Here is a 20,915-nt window from a genome sequence, read left to right on the forward strand (position 1 = left end):
GTATTTAAAATTACAGGAAGAGAAGAAAAAAAAAGCAAAAACAATATTTGAAAAGGTTATGATCAAGAGTGCTACAAAACTAATGAAAGACATTAAGCCACAGATTCTAGAACATCATGAAGCCCAGGGATGATAAATAGAAGAAACCACATCTAGACAACTAGTAGCACTGCTGAAAATCAAAGATAAAATCATAAAAGTAGCCAGACAGTTTCTTATAAAGTTATACAATACCTGCCCTATGACCTACCAATTCTAATACTAGATATTTACAAAAGAGAAATGAAAACATATACCCCCCCACACACACACAAAAAGATAGAATGATCATAGCAACTTTATTCATAATAGCCAAAAGCTAGAAATAACCATATTAAGTGGTAAATGGATAAAAAAAATTGTGATGTTGATGTAATGCAAATTTACTTGCAAGTTAAAAAAAAACTACTAATATATGCAACAACATAGTGAATCTCAAAAATACAATGCTAACTGAAAAAAGGCAGACACAAAAGAGTATGATTTCATTTATACAAACTCTGAAACAGACAAAAACTAATTTATGGTGACAGAAATAAAAACAGTGGTTGCTGGCAGGGGTAGGGGACTGAGTGAAAATGAGCACAAGGGAAATATAAGGGTGATAGAAATGTTTTATGTATTGATGGGAGTGGTAGCTTCATGGGTAAATATACCTGTCAAAATTCACAGAACTGCATATTTAAGAATGTCCATTTTATTATATGAAAATTATACCTCAATTTTTAAAATTGAAAGAGAAAAAATACAAAACAAGATCACCAAATTACAATAAAACTTATAGCTGCCTTTGACCCACAAACAACATGCTAAGGAAAAAAATCAGTAAAATGAGATGTCCAAAGTGCTTAAGTAAAATAACTGCCAACTCAGACTTCTATAAAGAACATTATACAAAATGGAGAAATAAAGACATTATCAGACAAACAAAAACTAAGAGAATTTATCAACAGTATATTCCAGAAAAGAAAAGACCAGGAAGTTTCTCTATCCTTCAGGAGGAAGGAAAATCATCCCAGATAGAAGGTGGAAAGGAAAGAAAGAATAAAGAACAATGGAAATAAATGTGTGGATAAATCAAAACGAATCTTGACTGTTTCAAAGAATAATAAAATGATTTGGAGGTTTATATAAATATAAAGTCAAAATATAGTGCAACAGGGCTTCCCTGGTGGCGCAGTGGTTAAGAATCTGCTTGCCAATGCAGGGGACATGGGTTTGAGCCCTGGTCCGGGAAGATCCCACATGCCACGGAGCCACTAAGCCCGTGAGCCACAACTACTGAGCCTGCGCTCTACAGCCCGCAAGCCACAACTACTGAAGCCCGTGCGCCTACAGCCCATGCTCCACAACAAGAGAAGCCACCACAATGAGAAGCCCATGCACCGCAACAAAGAGTAGCCCCCACTTGCCAAAACCAGAGAAAGCCCGCGTGCAGCAACAAAGACCCAACACAGCCAAAAATAAAAATAAATAAAATAAATTAAAAATAAGAAAAAAAATACATATATATATATATATAGTGCAACAGCACTTAGATAAAAGGGGGCAAGTGGAATTAAAGCATTCTACGATCTTTGCATTATCCAGTAAGTAGCAACAGCACAAATTTATATTAGAATTTAATAAATTAAGGATACATGTTGTAATCTCTAAGGTAACTATTAAAAAAATAAAATCTATAACTAACAAATGCATTGATGTAGAAAATATTGAATTAATAAATGACTATTTCAATGCAGAAGAAAACAAGAGAAGAGAAAAAGCCACATGGGACAGGTGGGTCAAATAGAAAATAAACAGTTAAGATGGTAGTTTTGACCCCTAATAAATTAGAAATTACATTAAATGCAAATGAACTAAATAATCTAATTAATTGAAAAGATTTTTTTAGACTGATTAAAAAAAGCAAAACCCATCTGTATGCTGTTTCGAAAAGAGACAGCTTAAACAAAAGTATATAAGGTTGAAAGTAAAATAATGGGAAAAGGTCTACCACGCAAATGTTTACCAAGTGAAAATTGGGATTGTTACACTGTATATCAGACAAAGTCAATTACTACAAATACAAAACAAAAAGACAACCTTCAGAATGGGAGAAAATATCTGCAAACGAAGCAACCAACAAGGGATTAATCTCCAAAATACACAAACAGCTCATGTAGTTCAATTATCAAAAAAAACCAAATAACCCAATCAAAAAATGGGCAGAAGAGCTAAATAGACATTTCTCCAAAAAAACATACAGATGGCCAAAAAGCACATGAAAAGATTCTCAACATCACTAATTATCAGAGAAATGCAAATCAAAACTACAATGAGGTATCACCTCACACCGGTCAGAATGGCCACCATCAAAAAATCTACAAACAATAAATGCTGGAGAGGGTGTGGAGAAAAGGGAACCCTCCTGCACTGTTGGTGGGAATATAAATTGGTATAGCCACTATGGAGAACAGTCTGGAGGTTCTTTAAAAAACTAAAAATAGAACTACAAAATGACCCAGCAATCTTACTCCTAGGCATGTACCTGGAGAAAACCATAATTCGAAAAGATACATGCACCCTAATGTTCACTGCAGCACTATTTACAATACAATAGCCAGGACATGGAAGTAAGCTAAATGTCCATCAACAGAGGAATGGATAAAGAAGATGTGGTACATATATACAATGGAATATTACTCAGCCATTAAAAAGAATGAAATAATGCCATTTGCAGCAACATGGATGGACCTAGAGATTGTCATACTGAGTGAAGTAAGTCAGACACAGAAAGACAAATATCATATGATATTGCTTATATGTGGAATCGTAAAAAAGGGGTACAAATGAACTTATTTAAAAAACAGAAGTAGAGTCACAGATGTAGAAAACAAACTTATGGTTACCAGGGGATAAGGAGAAGGAGGGATAAATTGGAGACCGGGGTTGACATATACACACTACTATATATAAAATAGATAACTAGTAAGAACCTGCTGTATAGCCCAGGGAATTCTACTCAATACTCTGTAATGGCCTATATGGGAAAAGAATCTAAAAAAGAGTGGATATATGTATATGTATAACTGATTCACTTTAGTGTACACCTGAAACTAATACTACATTGTAATAAATCGAATATACTCCAATAAAAATTTAAAAAAAAAAGAATTACTACAAATAAAATAGGGGTATTCATAATGATAAAATGGTCAATCTAACTAAGAAAATAAATAATTTTAAATCTATATGCGTCTAACATAGCCTCAATATACATAAAAATAACAAAACTAAAAAAGAGAAAAATGAATCTATAATCTTAATGGGAAATTTTAACATATTTCTTTCAAAAACCAATAGACGATATGAATAAAAAATTAACAAGTGACAATTTTTATATTTATATACCAATAAACTAGTAAATAAAATGGTATGGTGTTGACACAAGGTTAATAACATGTATGTATTTATATTGTATATGAAACATTTACCAAAATCAATCTTATGCAAAGCCAGAGATTAAGTATCAACAAATAAAGGAGCGAAATCATACAAAGGATATTCTCTGAATTAAACATAATTAGGTAGAATTAGGCTGAAACTTAATAACAAATAAACTATTGGGAAATCCCTTATGTTAGGAAATTAATAAATAACCTAAAAAATAACCGATGTTTCAAAGAAAATATCACAATAAAATTTTTAAAATATTTTACACTGAATGATCAGGAAACCATGACATATCAAAACTAACAAGATGCTTTAATAAAAGCCAAACTTGCCAAGTAAATTATAACTTTAATGTAGAAATTATAAAAGAAGGCTAAAAACTCAATGATTTTAGTATCCATCCCAAGAAGTGATAAAAAAAGAAAAGCAAGTAAACCGAAGAGAAGTTTAAAATGAAGTAATAAAGATAGTAATGAATTAGAAAGCAAATAAAGTAAAAAGAATCAACTGAGCCAAAAGGTTGTTCTTTGGAAACACTAAAAAAGTTGATAAACCACTGTCAAGGATAAGATGACAAAGAGAGAAAGAAGGACAATCAACCTAATGTCAGAAATAAAAGAGCAGACCTCTCTAAAGGTCCCATAAATGTTTAGAAAATAACAAGAGAATAAACACTATACCAGCAATGAGCAAATAAAAGATAAATTTTTTTTTAAATTCCATTTGCAATGACATCAAAAAGAATAAAATACTTAGAAATAAATTTAGCAAAAGAAGTGTAAACCTAATACTCTGCAAACTACAAAATATTACAGAAATAAAGAAGACCTAAATAAATGGAAAGGCATCCCGCATTCATGGATCAGAAGACTTAATATTGTTAAGATGGCAATAACCCCAAATTGATCTACTGATTCAACATAAGCCCTATCAAAATCCCAGCTAATTTATCTGCAGAAATTGCAAGCTGATCCTAAAAGTCATAGAAAATGCAAAAGGCTCAGAATGATCTTGAAAAGTTGGAGGACTTAAACTTCCCAATTTCAAACCTTACTGTAAAGCTACACGAATCAAGACAGTGTGAAACTGGCATTAAGGATAGACATATAAATCAATGAAATACAACTGAGAGCCCAGAAATGCACCCTCACAATTATGGTCAATTGATTTTCAACAAGGATGCCACAACAATTCAATGGGTAAAGATTAGTCATTTCAACAAACAGTGCTAAGACAACTGGATATCCACATGCCAAAAATAAAGTTGGACCCCTACCTAACACAATATACAAAAATTAATTCAAAATACATCAAAGATCTAAACATAAGAGCTAATCGCATAAAACTTTTAGAAGGAAACACAGATGTAAATCTTTGTGATCTTGTTTTAAGCAATAGTTTCTTAGAAATGACACCAAAAGCATAACCAACAAAAGAAAAAATAGATAAACTGAGCATCACCAAAATTAAAAAGTTCTATGCTTCAAAGATACCACAAAGAAAGTGAGGAGAACATGCCACAGAATAAGAGAAAATATTTGCAAATTACGTATCTGATAAGGGGCTCACATCTATAATATATAAAGTTAGAACTCAATAACAAAGACAAATAACCCAATTTAAAAGTAGGCAAAGGGGGCTTCCCTGGTGGCGCAGTGGTTAAGAATCCACCTGCCAATGCAGCGGACACGGGTTCGAGCTCTGGGCTGGGAAGATCCCACATGCCAGGGAGCAACTAAGCCCATGTGCCACAAATACTGAGCCTGCACTCTAGAGCCCGCAAGCCACAACTACGGAGACCGCATGCCACAACTACTGAAGCCCGCACGCCTGGAGCCTGCACTCTGCAACAAAGAGAAGCCACCGCAATGAGAAGCCTGCACACCACAACAAAGAGTAGCCCCCGTGCACCACAACTACAGAAAGCCTGTGTGCAACAACAAAGACCCAACGCAGCCAAACATAAATTAATTAATTAATTAATTTTTAAAAATTAAAAATAAAAATAGGCAAAGGAACTGAGTAGACATTTCTCCAAAGAAAATATATAAATGCCAATAAGCAAATGAAAAGATGTTCAACATCACTAGCTATCAGGGAAACGCAAATTAAAACCTCACTGACACAACACTGTAGACCCACTATACTTCAATAAAATAAAATAAAATAAAATAAAAAAACATCTCATTGAGACAACACTTCACATCAACTAGGATGGCTATAATCAAAAAGACATAATAACAAGTGTTGGGAGGGAATTCCCAGGGGGTCCAGTGGTTAGGACTCCATGCTTCCACTGCAGGGGGCACAGGTTCGATCCCTGGTTGGGGAACTAAGGTCCCGCATGCTGCATGGCACGGCCAAAAGAAAACAAGTGTTGGGAAAGATGTGGAGAAAATGCAACATTCACAAACTGCTGGTGGAAATATAAACTAGCACAGCCACTGTGAAACACAATCTGGCAGTTCTTCAAAAAGTTAAATATAGGGCTTCCCTGGTGGTGCAGTGGTTGAGAATCCGCCTGCCAATGCAGGGGACACGGGTTCGAGCCCTGGTCTGGGAAGATCCCACATGCCGCGGAGCAACTGGGCCCGTGAGCCACAACTACTGAGCCTGCGCATCTGGAGCCTGTGCTCCGCAACAAGAGAGGCCGCGATAGTGAGAGGCCCGCGCACCACGATGAAGAGTGGCCCCCGCTCGCCGCAACTAGAGAAAGCCCTCGCACAGAAATGAAGATCCAACACAGCCAAAAATAAATAAATAAGTAAATAAATAAAATTTAAAATTACCTTTCTAAAAAAAAAAAAGTTAAATATAGATCCAGCAATTCTACTCCTAGGTATATACCTCAAAGAATTTAAAACATATATCCACACAAAAACTTGTACAAGAATGTCCACAACAGCATCATTTATAACAGCCAGAAAGTACAATAACCCAAATGTCCACCACCTGAAAAATGGATATATCAATTGTGGTAGGGAATATTATTTGGCAAAAAAAGATATTAAGTATTGATACATAGTACAACATGGGTGAATCTGAAAACATTATGCTGGGTTTAAAAAACTAGTCACAAGGAAGCACATGTTGTATCATTCCATTTATGTAAAATGGAATCTAGAGTAGGCAAGTTTATAGAAACAGAAAGTAGATAAGCTGTCTAGGGCTTACGAGTAGGGGAGATTGGGTGAAGGGTGACAGCTAAGAGGTACAGGGTTTCTTTGGGGTGTAAAAAATATGTTTGAAAATATTTTGTGGTGGACATACAACTCTGTGAATATACTAAAAGCCATTCATTTGTACACTTTAAATAAACAGTATAGTATGTGAATCATACCCCAAAAAACCTGTTAAAAAAACTATACTATTTATAATAGTTTCAAAAATCATCAGATACCGGGGAATAAATCTAAGAAAAGATGTACAAGACCTCAACACAAAAATGTATGAACAATACTGAGAGAATTTTAAAGACATAAATAGAGGGATATACCACAGCCCTCAACACTGTAAAAAGGTAAATTCTCTCCAAATTAATCTATATATTCAATGCAATCCCAGATTCCTAAGAGGCTATGTGTATGTGTGCATGTGTAAACTGATGAAGTGATTTAAAATTTACACAAAAAGACAAAGTGCCAAGATGGCCAAGACAATCTTGAAAAACAAACCTGGAGGTTTATACCGTCAGATATCAAGATGTGCTAGGTAGACTTTAAAAAGCATGATATTCCAATAAAGATGTTAAAAAAAATTTTTTTAATTAAAAAAAATAATAAGCATGGTATTGGTGAAAGGATATATTTTTTTTAAAAAACAGACCAACAGAATAGAAAATATTATAGAAACAGACTCAGATATATACAGTCACATGACTTAAGACTACGACACTACAGAACAAAAGGAAAAGATGGTCTTTTAATAAATGGTACTGGTAAATTCAATACCCACATGAAAAATATTGAATACTAACCACCAATCACACCATCACAGATTCAATTCCAGATGGATTAAAGACTGATTAATTTGGGCTGAACTGTTTCCCCTCAGAATGTATATGTTGAAGCCCCAATACCTCAAAATGTGACTGTATTTGGAGACAAGCCCTTTAAAGGTCATTAAGTTAGGACTTCCCCGGAGGCGCAGTGGTTAAGAATCCGTCTGGACACGGGTTCAAGCCCTGGTCCGGGAAGATTCCCACATGCCACAGAGCAACTAAGCCCATGTGCCACAACCACTGAGTCTGCGCTCTAGAGCCCACATGCTGCAACTACTGAAGCCCACGCACCTAGAGCCTGTGCTCCGCAACAAAAGAAGCCACCGCAATGAGAAGCCAGCGCACTGCAACGAAGAGCAGCCCCTGCTTGCCGCAACTAGAGAAAACCTGCGGGTAGCAACAAAGACCCAACACAGCCAAAAATAAATAAAAATTTTTTTAAAAAAAGGTTGTTAAGTTAAAATGAGCCCCTTGGATTAAGATAGGCCCTAATCCATCTTACTGGTGCCGTTACAAGAAGAGGAAATTTGGACACACTGAGAGACATCAGAAACATGCACCTGAACAGAGAAAAGACAATGTGAGGACAGGGCAAGAAGATGACCAGTTATGTCAAAATGATAAGCCTCAGAAGAAACCAAACCTGCCAACACCTTGATCCTGGACCTCTAGCCTCCAAAACTGTGAAAAAAATTAATTTCTATGTAAGTCACCCAGTCTGTGGTATTGTGTTACGGCAGTCCTAGCAAACTAATGCAAAGACTAAATGAGTAAAAAAATTAAGTTTCTAAAAGATAACACAGAAGAATATCTTCATACTCTTGAGTACACAAAAAAAATTTACGTAGGAAACAAATAACAGTCATCATAAAGAAAAGACTGAAAAATTAGACTACGTCACAATTAAGAACTTATGCTTACCAAGACACCATTTGAAATAAAAAGGCAAACCACAGAGTGGAAGAAGATATTTGCAATACATATATCTGACAAAGGACTTGTATCCAAAATATAGGAAAAATCCTACATATCAAAAGCAAAAAGAGAGATAAGCATACTTTTTAAAATGTGAGAAAAAAAAAACTAAGCAACATGACAAAAAGGATATCTAAATGGCCAATAATCATGAAAAGGTGATTAACCTCATTAGTCAGGGAAATGAAAACTGAAACCACAATGAGACATCACTATGCACCTACCACAGTGGTTAAAATTTAGACTGGTAATATGAAAGCTACTGAAGTCTCACACTTTGCAAACAAAGCATGAGTGATCTTCAACTTACACAGAAGTAGCTGCATTGAAAAGTATCAAGTCTTCTGATTATAACATGAATGTCAACATTTTCAAAAACATCTTACCTCCTTTTGAACAACACTAAATTTTTCAAGTAGTTTACATTTTTCTTCGATCAGTGTAGAAAGTTCTGCAGCAAGCTTTTTCTCTCTTCCTAAAAACAGAGTTAATACTATCATGTTTTTAAGTTGATTTAATTGTAAACAACAATGATGAGATCTAAAATAGAAAAAAGAGCTTACCCACATAAAGCCGGCTTCTAACCTGAAACAAATTTTTAACAAAAATTACATTAAAACACACACACATTCAAGCACATATAATTTATTTAACTTCTACTGCCAACTTAAAAACAAAATGTTTGTTATTGCCTTAGTATAAATGTAAGTTCGCCAAAAAGTGTTCTATTTCCAATGAGAAAAATACATACGAAAGTCCTCCTACTGAAGAGTCACACTGTGTATTAGCATATTTAAGGCTCTGAAATAAGTCTACCTTAAAGATATCTGTTTCATTTCATTTAGCCCACTGCTCCTCAAACATATTTGACCCTAAAACAAACTACTTAAGGAAGCCCCTATATCATCTCCCCTAGTAAATATCCAAAATAACACAGTATGAAAAATGTTACTGTGCGGCCATGGATCTGCTGACCATAAAGTAAAAAAATTTTTCTTCTTTAACCTCTCTCTCAAACAATGAAGGAAAAATTCCATTTATAAGGGGATCACGTTTAGGACTAAGGTAATCTAAGTAGAGAAAACAGTGGGGACTTAAATGATCTACAGAAGATATATAGGAATAAAATTAAATAAAACAAGATTAAAAAGTCAAGGTACAAGGCTTCCCTGGTGGTGCAGTGGTTAGGAATCTGTCTGCCAATGCAGAGGACATGGGTTCGAGTCCTGGTCTGGGAAGATCCCACATGCCGCGGAGCAACTAGGCCCGTGTGCCATGGCTGCTGAGCCTGCGCTCTGGAGCCCATGAGCCACAACTACTGAGCCCACGAGCCACAACTGCTGAGGCCTGCGTGCCTAGAGCCTGTGCTCCACAGCAGGAAAGGCCATCGCAATGAGAAGCCCGCGTACCAAAGCGAAGAGTCGCCCCTGCTCACCACAACTAGAGAAAGCCCGCGTGCAGCAATGAAGACCCAAGGCAGCCAAAAATAAAATAAAAATAAAATAAATAAAGTTTTTAAAGAAGTCAAGGTACAGTATAGTAGGTATAGATGAGGAACAATTAGTGAACTGAAACATCAGATTCAGAAACTATGTCAAAAGGTAATGGTAAACCATTAAAAAAAAAAAGGAAAAAAGAGTTAAGAGGGAAGTGAGAAGTAGAAGAGCCAATATCTTAAAAAAAATAATAGTCCCAAAGAGGAAAAAAAAAATGTAAAATGCAGAAGGAACTTCCCAGAATTAAAAAAGATAAAAGATTTCATATTTAAATATTCAAGAGAATTTAAAGAAATAAAAAAAAATCAAACCTGAACATATTACATTGAAATAAGGGTATCAAATTAAAAGCCTCCACAGAGAACAGATCACTTACAAATGAATAAGAATCACATTGACACTAGACCTTTCAACAAGTAACATTAGATGTAAAAAGACAAGGAAGTAAAAGGATAGAACTTTGGATGCAGAATGCTTATATCAAACAAATTACCATTTCAGCGTGAAGACTTAATTCAAACATCCTCAAGCGTACAAAAGGTTTGCCACACAAAGACCAACACTGAAAACAATCTAGAAAGAAGTATTCAAATATGGGAAGAATTAAATTCAGGAGTCCCTGAAAGAGGTATGTCAATTACGGGTGATCAAATATCTTGGTAATATTTGTTGTTGTCTTGAGGACTGGAGAAGGGGTGGAGGAGAAAGTAAAAAACAAAGAAATGGAAAAGGAAATATTTTTAGAACTAAAATTCTAGATTATACCAATATGAAAGGGGGTTGGAAAATGAAAGAGACCAAGGGATGTGAGAGAGTATGCTAAAAATAAGGTTTCTGTTTTCTCAGAAGGAAGATTTACTTACAAATGTAGAAAAGAAACATTAAAAGTGGAACAAATTAATAAAGTATGCTAGAAGAAACTGGTCCAAATACATCAGTAATCAATAATCATAATATATGTAGATATACTAAACTCAGTGAAAAAAAACAGAGATTTCCAGATTATATAAAAGAAATTCATACAGAATTGAATTACTTTGCTGTACACCTGAAACTAATACATTGTAAATCAACTATACTCCAACAAAATAAAAAAAGAAATTCATACAGGACATACATTAAGTAAAAGACCACAGAAAGACTGGAAAATATAAGGATGGAAAAAGACACATGAAATATTACCAAAAAGAAAATTGGTCTGGCTATACTAACATCAGAAAAGAGACTTTAAGACAAAAGCATCGCAAGAGTTATAGAGGGTCACTAGATACTGATAAAAGATTCAATCCACCAAGAAGAGATATAGCAATTCTAAACATGTATCCACCTAACAAAATATCCTCAAAATATGTAAAGCAAGAATTGACAAAACTACAGAAAGTAACTGATAAATCCATCATGACAGTGGAATTCAGCCAACTTCTCTTCACTCTTGAAAGATGAAGGAAACAACAACAAAAAAAGAGCACGAATATGCAATACATGAACACCACAAATTAGTCAATTAGCAAGCTTGACCTAATAATGGATGGATACAGAATGATACACAAGTATCTGCTTTCAATAATAATCAGGAGAATAAAGAGCACAGAAAAAGTCTACACGTATGTGGAACTCTCATATGTAGCATGGCAGATGAATGGGAAGAAGGGAGACTATCCAATAAACAAAGCTGGGAAAAAGGTTATATTGAGGGGGAAGGGGAGTGGGGAGTTACACCAACTCCTTACCCCACACTAAAGAAAAAATCAACTCAAGATGGATCAAGCAATTCTGTGCTAAAAGAAAACTGTTTTAATTAAGAATTTCTACTCATCAGAAAACACCTTAAGAAAAATGAAAAGATGTTTCATACTGGGACATATGCAATATAGATAATCAACAAGGATATCATCAAGAATATATAAAGAACTCCTACAAATAAAAAAGAAAACAACAAACTACTGAAAAGAAAAATGGGTATAAGACATAAGTACTTCCCTGAAGAAAAAATACATATGGCCAATAAATTTACTGAGTTTTCAATCTCACTAGTGATCAAGGAATACAAATCAGAACCATGGTTAAGATACCATTCAAGTGGCAAAAATAAAGAATTTCAACAATAACAAGTGTTGGAGATGACACAGATCAAATGGATCTCTAGGACCTCTTATATACTACTGTTGGGAGTATAAATTGGTACAGACAATTTGGAAAAGAATTTGGTATTACGTTTTAAAAGCAGAACTTCCAATATACTATAAAACCCAGTAATCTCACACTTAGTATATTCCCAAGAGAAACTTACAAATATACAACAGGAGACAAGTATAAGAAACTACCCAGCAGCATTATTTGTAATAGAAAAAAACCTGGAAACAACTCAAAGGCCCAAGACCATAAAATATATAAATTAATTGTAGTATATTCTTAAAACAATCAAAATGGGTCAAAAATACGGATGAATCTTAGCAATATAGGATGGAGTAAAAAAGTTCCAAAACATGACATATGGCATGAGACTAAGCAAAATTACTACACTTCTGAAGGATTTGTGTACATATGACCAAAAAAAAATTTTTTTTAAGGCATGGGAATAATTAACACAGGATCCAGAACAGGATTACCTCTAGTACAGGGAGGCAGGGGGATGAAATGAGGGAGGATCACCTAAATATAGGTGACAGTCAATGTCTTTGATTCCAGGTTGGGTGGTATATTCACAGATGTTTAGTATACTGTTAAAAATAAACACAGACCCCAAATAATAAGCAAGTAAGAAATAAAGGTAGACTTTGCTGTACACCTCAAACTTACACAACATTGTAAATCAACTATACTCCAATAAAAATTTAAAAAAAAGAAAAGAAATAGAGGTTGGGTTTTAGTATTAGTGTGGAATACTCCTACAGAGAATTATTTTAATTTTTACACTTTAAAAAATTCCTCTAAATCCATATTCAGTTTCCAATAACCACACATTAACATGAGTAGCCCACATAACAATAACCTGTTTCCTTAAAACAAAAGATATGTTTCTCATATTACTTGTTCAACATGAAGACAGAACGAACATTCTCTTAGTATATAGGGCACTGGTTACTTACCGATCGAAAACTTCTCCACAAAAACAAGAGAATAGCAAAAAATCCAACAATAGTTGCACATATCACTAATTCCCATGGAAAACCATAGAAGTTAGAACCTGGTCTCATATCTTCAGGCAATGCTGCGACAACCTTCAAGACAAAGAAAATTAACCTCTTAAAAATGCACTTTTGATAAAAAGTGTTGATTACAAACTGCTATACACTGAATTTTTCTGTGTCCCCCTGCAACCCCAAAATTCTTATGTTGAAACCTAATCCCCAATGTGATGGTATCTGGAAGTAGGGCCTTTTGGAGGTGACTAGGTCATAAGAGTGGAGCCCTCAGAAATGGGATTAGTGACATTAGAAAAGAGGCTCCAAGCTCCCTTGACACTTCTACCACATGAGGTTATAATGAGAAGACTATGAACCAGAAGTGTGCCCTCACCACACACCAGATCCGTGGCATCTTTATCTTGGTGTTCCCGGCCTCCAGAACTGTGAGAAAAATGTTTGTTGTTTAAGCCACCCAGTCTATGGTATTTTGTTATAGCAGCTCCAACAGATTAAGACACAAACATAAGTACAAGTTTACATGTAAATACTATTAACAACCTTTTCATGAAATGGGTACCAGACTATCACCAAACAGCAGGTATCAGAGGGTATTTTTCTGGCAATTTTCAACCACTATCACCAAGGGATGAAGGAAAGTAGTATGGTGAAATGTAATGATTTTCCAACCAGAGTTCTACAGAGATGCCTCAGAGCTTCTGAAAATGAGAGTAAGAGGAAAGAAGGCCAAAGAAGGAAGCTGAATCAGGTGCTCTTACCCTGATTCAACCAGTTTAGGCTTTTTCCATATAGTATAATGGGCTCCATATAAGATTTCCCTATGGGGGAAAAAAAATGGATCTGCTGCTTTATTAAAGTTTGAAAACTACTGATGAAACGTTGGGTTTAGAATTTGAATCCTTCTACTCTACCTCTGTGGCTCCCTTCTCTTATCTGTAATGGGAATAATGCTGTATGAATATGGAGGACAGGTACTCAGTAAAGGTAGCTGTTTCTATTAGCCCTCCTCCAAAGACCATGATCCTATAACCACAGCCTTTCCACATTATTTCTCTCCCTAACAAGTCTTCAGCACAAAACAGCTTAAGGCTTTTGCAGTTGCTTCTGTATTTCATCTTTCTCTGGGTCAGTTCATTATTCACTGTCATCCAATGAGGTTATTTTTTCTTTGTTGCCAGGCCCCACATATTATTCAATCACATAAAAAGGTGAAAAGCAGGGGGGGCGGGGGGGGAATACCCTTTTTTAAGAACAACCTCAAGTCTGATTCTTTCCAGGGTTCAACCCAAAACCTCTATGGCAAATCTTCCCTTTTTAGGCCCCTTCTATCTAGAAAACACCTTTTAATATCTATTCTCTTCTCCAAAATCTTTTTTGTAACTCTGACCCATATAAGCTATCCACAGTTCATTAACCTGTATTAAATAAACCTGATTATACCTTTTCTAAAAAAAAAAAATACCCCTTTACCCTGATCTCTGCCTCTCCCTACATTACCCTTGTTACCAGCTCACAGAATTGTGACATCGCTAGAAACAACCAGTGATTTAAAAAAAAAAAAAAAAAAATCTATTTCTGCCTCTGAGAAAAAGAGGCATTTGACCACAATACTGGGAAGAAAAGATGCTTTCTTTACAGTTTACATATTCTCTAACCATCTGACTTTCAGCTAACTATGTCAAAACATAAAATGCACATCACTTCAAAAATCTAATAATCGGAATGATTTCTTTACAACACTACAACACTTTAAGAGACAATTCTAAAAGCATCTCTCATATTAAACATGTAATTATCTTTAGTATAGTGATATTTCTTAAATCCAATAACATTTTATCAGTCCTTCTATTCTAAAAGGAGATGGTAAATTCTAGGTTAAAGCCTTGAGCTGGTGGAATCTGGTGGGATCTGGTGGACTGAGGAATAGCAAAGAATCTGAGTCTCAAGAAGGGATCTCAAATCCATTGCTCAGGTCTTAATTATGCTGGTTTTCTCATGGAGATTTTTCACCCTTAAATTTTAACTAAAATATAGAACCCTATCTCACAAAAGCATAGAAAGAATAACCAAATTTATCAAACATCAATAAACATAATGCAATGCACAATTACACATGATTTGATAAACTGGTCCTAAATTTTAGAAGTAATAGGTAATCCTCCATACAATATGGTAGTGATTAATCACGGAACACTTAAAACCTATTCCACTCCCAAACGTGAGTATTAAAGGAATTCTACACCAAGTAACTTAAAAGAAGCAGTTAATCAAGTTGACAAAATACAGTAAGGTTAAATTAAAATTATTTTTCATTTTACCTCAAATAAATATTATATTAATAAAAACAACATAATAAGATGTCAATATACAGGCCCTGAGAATACTTGACTGTAATGCAAAGTTTTATGAACCTACACTCTCCAAGACATAAAACTTAAAAAATAATTTCCACTTTACATAAAGAGATTTTTTCCTGTAATTAGTGATAAACCAACAAAAAGTTTAAAAGGGGCACTGATTCACTCATTATTCATAATCAAGTTTGCTGAAAACTATTCTTAGTATATCTCTTTCTTAAATCATTTTACTTTACAAAAAACGTAAACTTGTAATCATTAATAATAATTCTCCCTTTAAAAGGGTATCAAAAGAGCTTTAGAATCAGATGGTCTAAAAAGAGCTAAGGCAGAATAAGAGTTCAACCCAAACAAGATGAAACAGGATCTGTAAAATTAATAATTACCTCACAAGGAGCAGTTAATATTCGTTCACTCATTCATCCATCTACCCAGCAACTAATTCCACATTTATTAACAAGTTACATTCCAGACGCTTTTAAAAACATACTCTTTTCATTTTATCCATTTACATTGTTTTAATGGAAACTAAACACTAAAACCACTATGCTAATAACTCACAAATCTGTGACGCCAACTCTGAGTTTTATAATACTAGTTTATTGGACAAATCTACATGGATGTCCTGGAGGGGTCACTATACAGAAAGACTGTCTGATACAGTCTATGTTCTACTGAAACGGGAAAGCTTCCTGCAAATAGTTATGGTATCATCCTTAATGTGGTGAGGGAAGTGATCATTCCCAAAGCCAATCATCCAGATAAGGGGAGAGGACCTCTAAAAGGAAACCAGTATCTGATCTTAAGCTGGTAAAACAACTATTTCTACTTCAGTCATTCTCTCTTGGGACCTAGACATTGAGGAAGGTAGGGGTAAGGATGGGTGCTAAAATGGTACCTAGCACATAAAAATATGCCAGGTCCTGGGACTTCCCTGGTGGTCCAGTGGTTAAGAATCTGCCTGCCAATGCAGGGAACGCAGGTTCAATCCCTAGTCGAGGAACTAAGATCCCACATGCCGCGGGGCAACTAAGCCCACACACTCTAGAGCCCACGCACCACAACTAGAGAGCCCGTGTGCTGCAACAAAGAGCCCATGTGCTGCAATGAAAGATCCGACACAGCCAAATAAATAAATAAATATTAAAATATATATATATGCCAGGTCCTAAAATGGGACAGAGGCTAGAGAGAAAGGTATATTATTAGACTAAACTGTCTGATTCTTATTCTTCTGGTTTCTTTTTTTTTCCCCTCAGTATACAACCATTTAGTAAAGGTTTAGTTAAATGTTTCACTCTTGTTTCAGCAGCCTTATGAGATATTAGGCTTAGCCTAACATTCTAAATAAAAGCAGGGCAGGGTTATAAACACATTTTTGTTTATAACTCCCTTTTTCTCTATCTGATTTAAAACACAATTGCATAATGCAAAATTAGAAATTTATTTTGTTGGATGTAAAACACATAAAGATGTAAATTGTAACAAAAACAGCATATAGAACGCAAGGATGGAACTATATAGAAGCAAAGTTGTTGACATTAGGTGGATTAACCCAAAGTAAATCATTATAAATCAAACACATACAGTTAAGGCGGGGGGGGGGGGAGACTAAAATGGCACAGTAGAAAACATCTATATAACACAAAAGAAATGGAGGAACTAAGAAACAAAAAAGACCTAAAAAATACAGAAAATAAATAGCAAAATGGCAGAAGTATCACTAATTATATTAAACGTAAATGGGCTACACTGTCCAATTAAATGGCAGAGATTGGAAGAATGGACCAAAAAAAAAAACACGTTCCAACTATATGCCATCTACAAGACACATACTTTAGATTAAAACACATAAATAGATTGAAAGATGGAAGAAGAGGCGAGATTGGTTCAAGATGGCAGAGTAGAAGGACGTGCTCTCCCTCCCTCTGGCGAGAGCACCGGAATCACAACTAACTGCTGAACAATCATCAACATGAAGACACTGTCATCAAAAAAGATACCCCACATCCAAAGACAAAGGAGAAGCCATAATGAGACGGTAGGAGGGCGCAATCACAATAAAACCAAATCCCATAACTGCTGGGTGGGTGACTCACAAAATGCAGAACAATTATACCACAGAAGTGCACCCACTGGAGTGGAGGTTCTGAGCCCCACGTCAGTCTTCCCAACCTGGGGGTCCGGCAACAGGAGGAGGAATTCCTAGAGAATCAGACTTTGAAGGCTAGCGGGATGTGACTGCAGGACTTCGACAGGACTGGGGGAAACAGAGACTCCACTCTTGGAGGATACACACAAGGTAATGTGCGCATCGGGACCCAGGGGAAGGAGCAGTGACCCCATAGGAGACTGAACCAGACCTATCTGCTAGTGCTGCAGGGTCTCCTGCAGAGGTGGGGGGTGGCTGTGTCTCACCGTGAGAACAAGGACACTGGCAGCAGAAGTTCTGGGAAGTACTCCTTGGCGTGAGCCCTTCCAGAGTACACCATTAACCTCACCAAAGAGCCTGGGTAGGCTCCAGTGTTGGGTTGCCTCAGGCCAAACAACCAACAGGGAGGGAACCCAGCCCCACCCATTAACAGACAAGCAGATTAAAGTTTTACTGAGCTCTGCCCAACAGAGCAACAGCCAATTCTACCCACCACCAGTCCCTCCCATCAGGTAACTTTCACAAGCCTCTTAGATAGCCTAATCCACCAGAGGGCAGACAGCAGAAGCAAGAACAACTACAATCCTGTAGCCTGTGAAACGAAACCACATTCACTGAAAGACAGACAAGATAAAAAGGCAGAGGGCTATGTACCAGATGGTGGAACAAGATAAAACGCCATAAAAACAACTAAATGAAGTGGAAATAGGTAACCTTCCAGAAAAACAATTCAGAATAACAATAGTGAAGATGATACAGGACCTCGGAAAAAGAATGGAGGCAAAGATCAGAAGATGCAGGAAATGTTTAACAAAGACCTAGAAGAATTAAAGAACAAACAAAAAGAGATGAACAATACAATAACTGAAATGAAAACTACACTAGAAGGAATCAATAGCAGAATAACTGAGGCAGAAGAACGGATAACTGACCTGGAAGACAGAATGGTGGAATTCACTGCTGCAGAACAGAATAAGGAAAAAAGAATCAAAAGGAATGAAGACAGCCTAAGAGACCTCCGGGACAACATTAAATGCGGTAACATTCGCATTCTCCTTCTGGGGTCCCAGAAGGGGAAGAGAGACAGAAAGGAAACAGAAATATTTGAAAATATTTGAAAAGATTATAGTCGAAAACTTCCCTAACATGGGAAAGGAAATAGCCACCCAAGTCCAGGAAGCACAGAGAGTCCCAGGCAGGATAAACCCAAGGAGAAACACACCAAGACACATAGTAATCAAATTGGCAAAAATTAAAGACAAAGAGAAATTATTGAAAGCAGCAAGGGAAAAATGACAAATAACATACAAGGGAACTCCCATAAGGTTAACAGCTGATTTCTCAGCAGAAACTCTACAAGCCAGAAGGGAGTGGCATGACATATTTAAAGTGACGAAAGGGAAGAACCTACAACCAAGATTACTCTACCCAGCAATGATCTCATTCAGATTCAATGGAGAAATCAAAAGCTTTACAGACAAGCAAAAGCTAAGAGAATTCAGCACCACCAAATCAGTTCTACAACAAATGCTAAAGAAACTTCTCTAAGTGGGAAACACATGAGAAGAAAAGGACCTACAAAAACAAACCCAAAACAATTAAGAAAATGGTAATAGGAACATATATATTGATAATTACCTTAAATGTGAACGGATTAAATGCTCCAACCAAAACACACATGCTTGCTGAATGGATACAAAAACAAGACCCATATATTTGCTGTCTACAAGAGACCCACTTCAGACCTAGGGACATATACAGACTGAAAATGAGCGGATGGAAAAAGATATTTCATGCAAATGGAAATCAAAAGAAAGCTGGAATAGCAATACTCATATCACATAAAATAGACTTTAAAATAAAGAATGTTACAAGAGACAAAGAAGGACATTACATAATGATCAAGGGATCAAACCAAGAAAAAGATATAACAATTATACATATATATGCATCCAACATAGGAGCACCTCAATACATAAGGCAACTGCTAGCAGCTATAAAAGAGGAAATCGACAGTAACACAATAATAGTGGGGGACTTTAACACCTCACTTACACCAATGGACAGATCATCCAAACAGAAAATTAAGAAGGAAACACAAGCTTTAAATGACACAATAGACCAGATAGATTTCATTGATATTTATAGGACATTCCATCCAAAAACAGCAGATTACACTTTCTTCTCAACTGCGCATGGAACATTCTCCAGGATAGATCACATCTTGGGTCACAAAATCAAGCCTCAGTAAATTTAAGAAAACTGAAATCATACCAAACATCTTTTCCAACCACAACGCTATGAGATTAGAAGTCAATTACAGGGAAAAAAATGTAAAAAACACAAACACATGGAGGCTAAACAATACGTTACTAAATAACCAAGGGATCTCTGAAGAAATCAAAGAGGAAATCAAAAAATACCTAGAGACAAATGACAATGAAAACATGATACAAAACCTATGGGATGCAGCAAAAGCAGTTCTAAGAGGGAAGTTTATAGCAATACAATCCTACCTTAAGAAACAAGAAACATCTCAAATAAACAACCTAACCTTACACCTAAAGCAATTAGAGAAAGAAGAACAAAAAAACCCCAAAGTTAGCAGAAGGAAAGAAATCATAAAGATCAGAGCAGAAATAAATGAAATAGAAACAAAGAAAACAATAGCAAAGATCAATAAAACTAAAAGCTGGTTCTTTGAGAAGATAAACAAAATTGATAAGCCATTAGCCAGACTCATCAAGAAAAAGAGGGAGAGGACTCAAATCAATAAAATTAGAAATGAAAAAGGAGAAGTTACAACAGACACCGCAGAAATACAAAGCATCCTAAGAGACTACTACAAGCAACTCTATGCCATTAAAATCGACAACCTGGAAGAAATGGACAAATTCTTAGAAAGGTATAACCTTCCAAGACTGAACCAGGAAGAAATAGAAAATATGAACAGACCAATCACAAGTAATGAAATTGAAACTGTGATTAAAAATCTTCCAACAAACAAAAGTCCAGGACCAGATGGCTTCACAGGTGAATTCTATCAAACATTTACAGAAGCGCTAACACCCATCCTTCTCAAACTCTTCCAAAAAATTGCAGATGAAGGAACACTCCCAAACTCATTCTATGAGGCCACCATCACCCTGATACCAAAACCAGACAAAGATACTACAGAAAAAAAAATTAAGAGACCAATATCACTGATGAATATGGATGCAAAAATCCTCAACAGGGCTTCCCTGGTAGCGCAGTGGTTGAGAATCTGCCTGCCAATGCAGGGGACACGGGTTCGATCCCTGGTCTGGGAAGATC

The 20,915-nt window shown here is 35.8% G+C and overlaps 1 protein-coding gene and 1 long non-coding RNA gene across 21 annotated transcripts in view; one reads left to right on the plus strand and one right to left on the minus strand.

The window, feature by feature from the left end:
- Positions 1-20,915, plus strand: part of LOC309625132 — a 359,632-nt gene that overhangs the window by 277,487 nt on the left and 61,230 nt on the right. The gene's annotated exons all lie outside the window — the stretch shown is intronic.
- MIA2 (MIA SH3 domain ER export factor 2) overlaps positions 1-20,915 on the minus strand; it is a 112,338-nt gene that overhangs the window by 51,659 nt on the left and 39,764 nt on the right. For 13 of the 20 annotated variants that reach the window (XM_082384076.1, XM_082384077.1, XM_082384064.1 and 10 more), the window contains 3 exons: positions 13,035-13,166; positions 9,013-9,034; positions 8,836-8,924 (listed from right to left, as the gene is read on the minus strand). In XM_082384076.1, the coding sequence (XP_082240202.1) occupies positions 8,836-8,924; positions 9,013-9,034; positions 13,035-13,166 (243 nt within the window). The remainder of the gene's footprint in view (positions 1-8,835; positions 8,925-9,012; positions 9,035-13,034; positions 13,167-20,915) is intronic. The other 7 variants (XR_014242307.1, XM_082384068.1, XM_082384070.1 and 4 more) reach the window with 1 other exon arrangement.

The sequence above is a fragment of the Balaenoptera borealis genome, assembly GCF_965194805.1.
Source record: "Balaenoptera borealis genome assembly, chromosome: 3".
In the NCBI taxonomy this organism is placed as follows: Eukaryota; Metazoa; Chordata; class Mammalia; order Artiodactyla; family Balaenopteridae; genus Balaenoptera; species Balaenoptera borealis.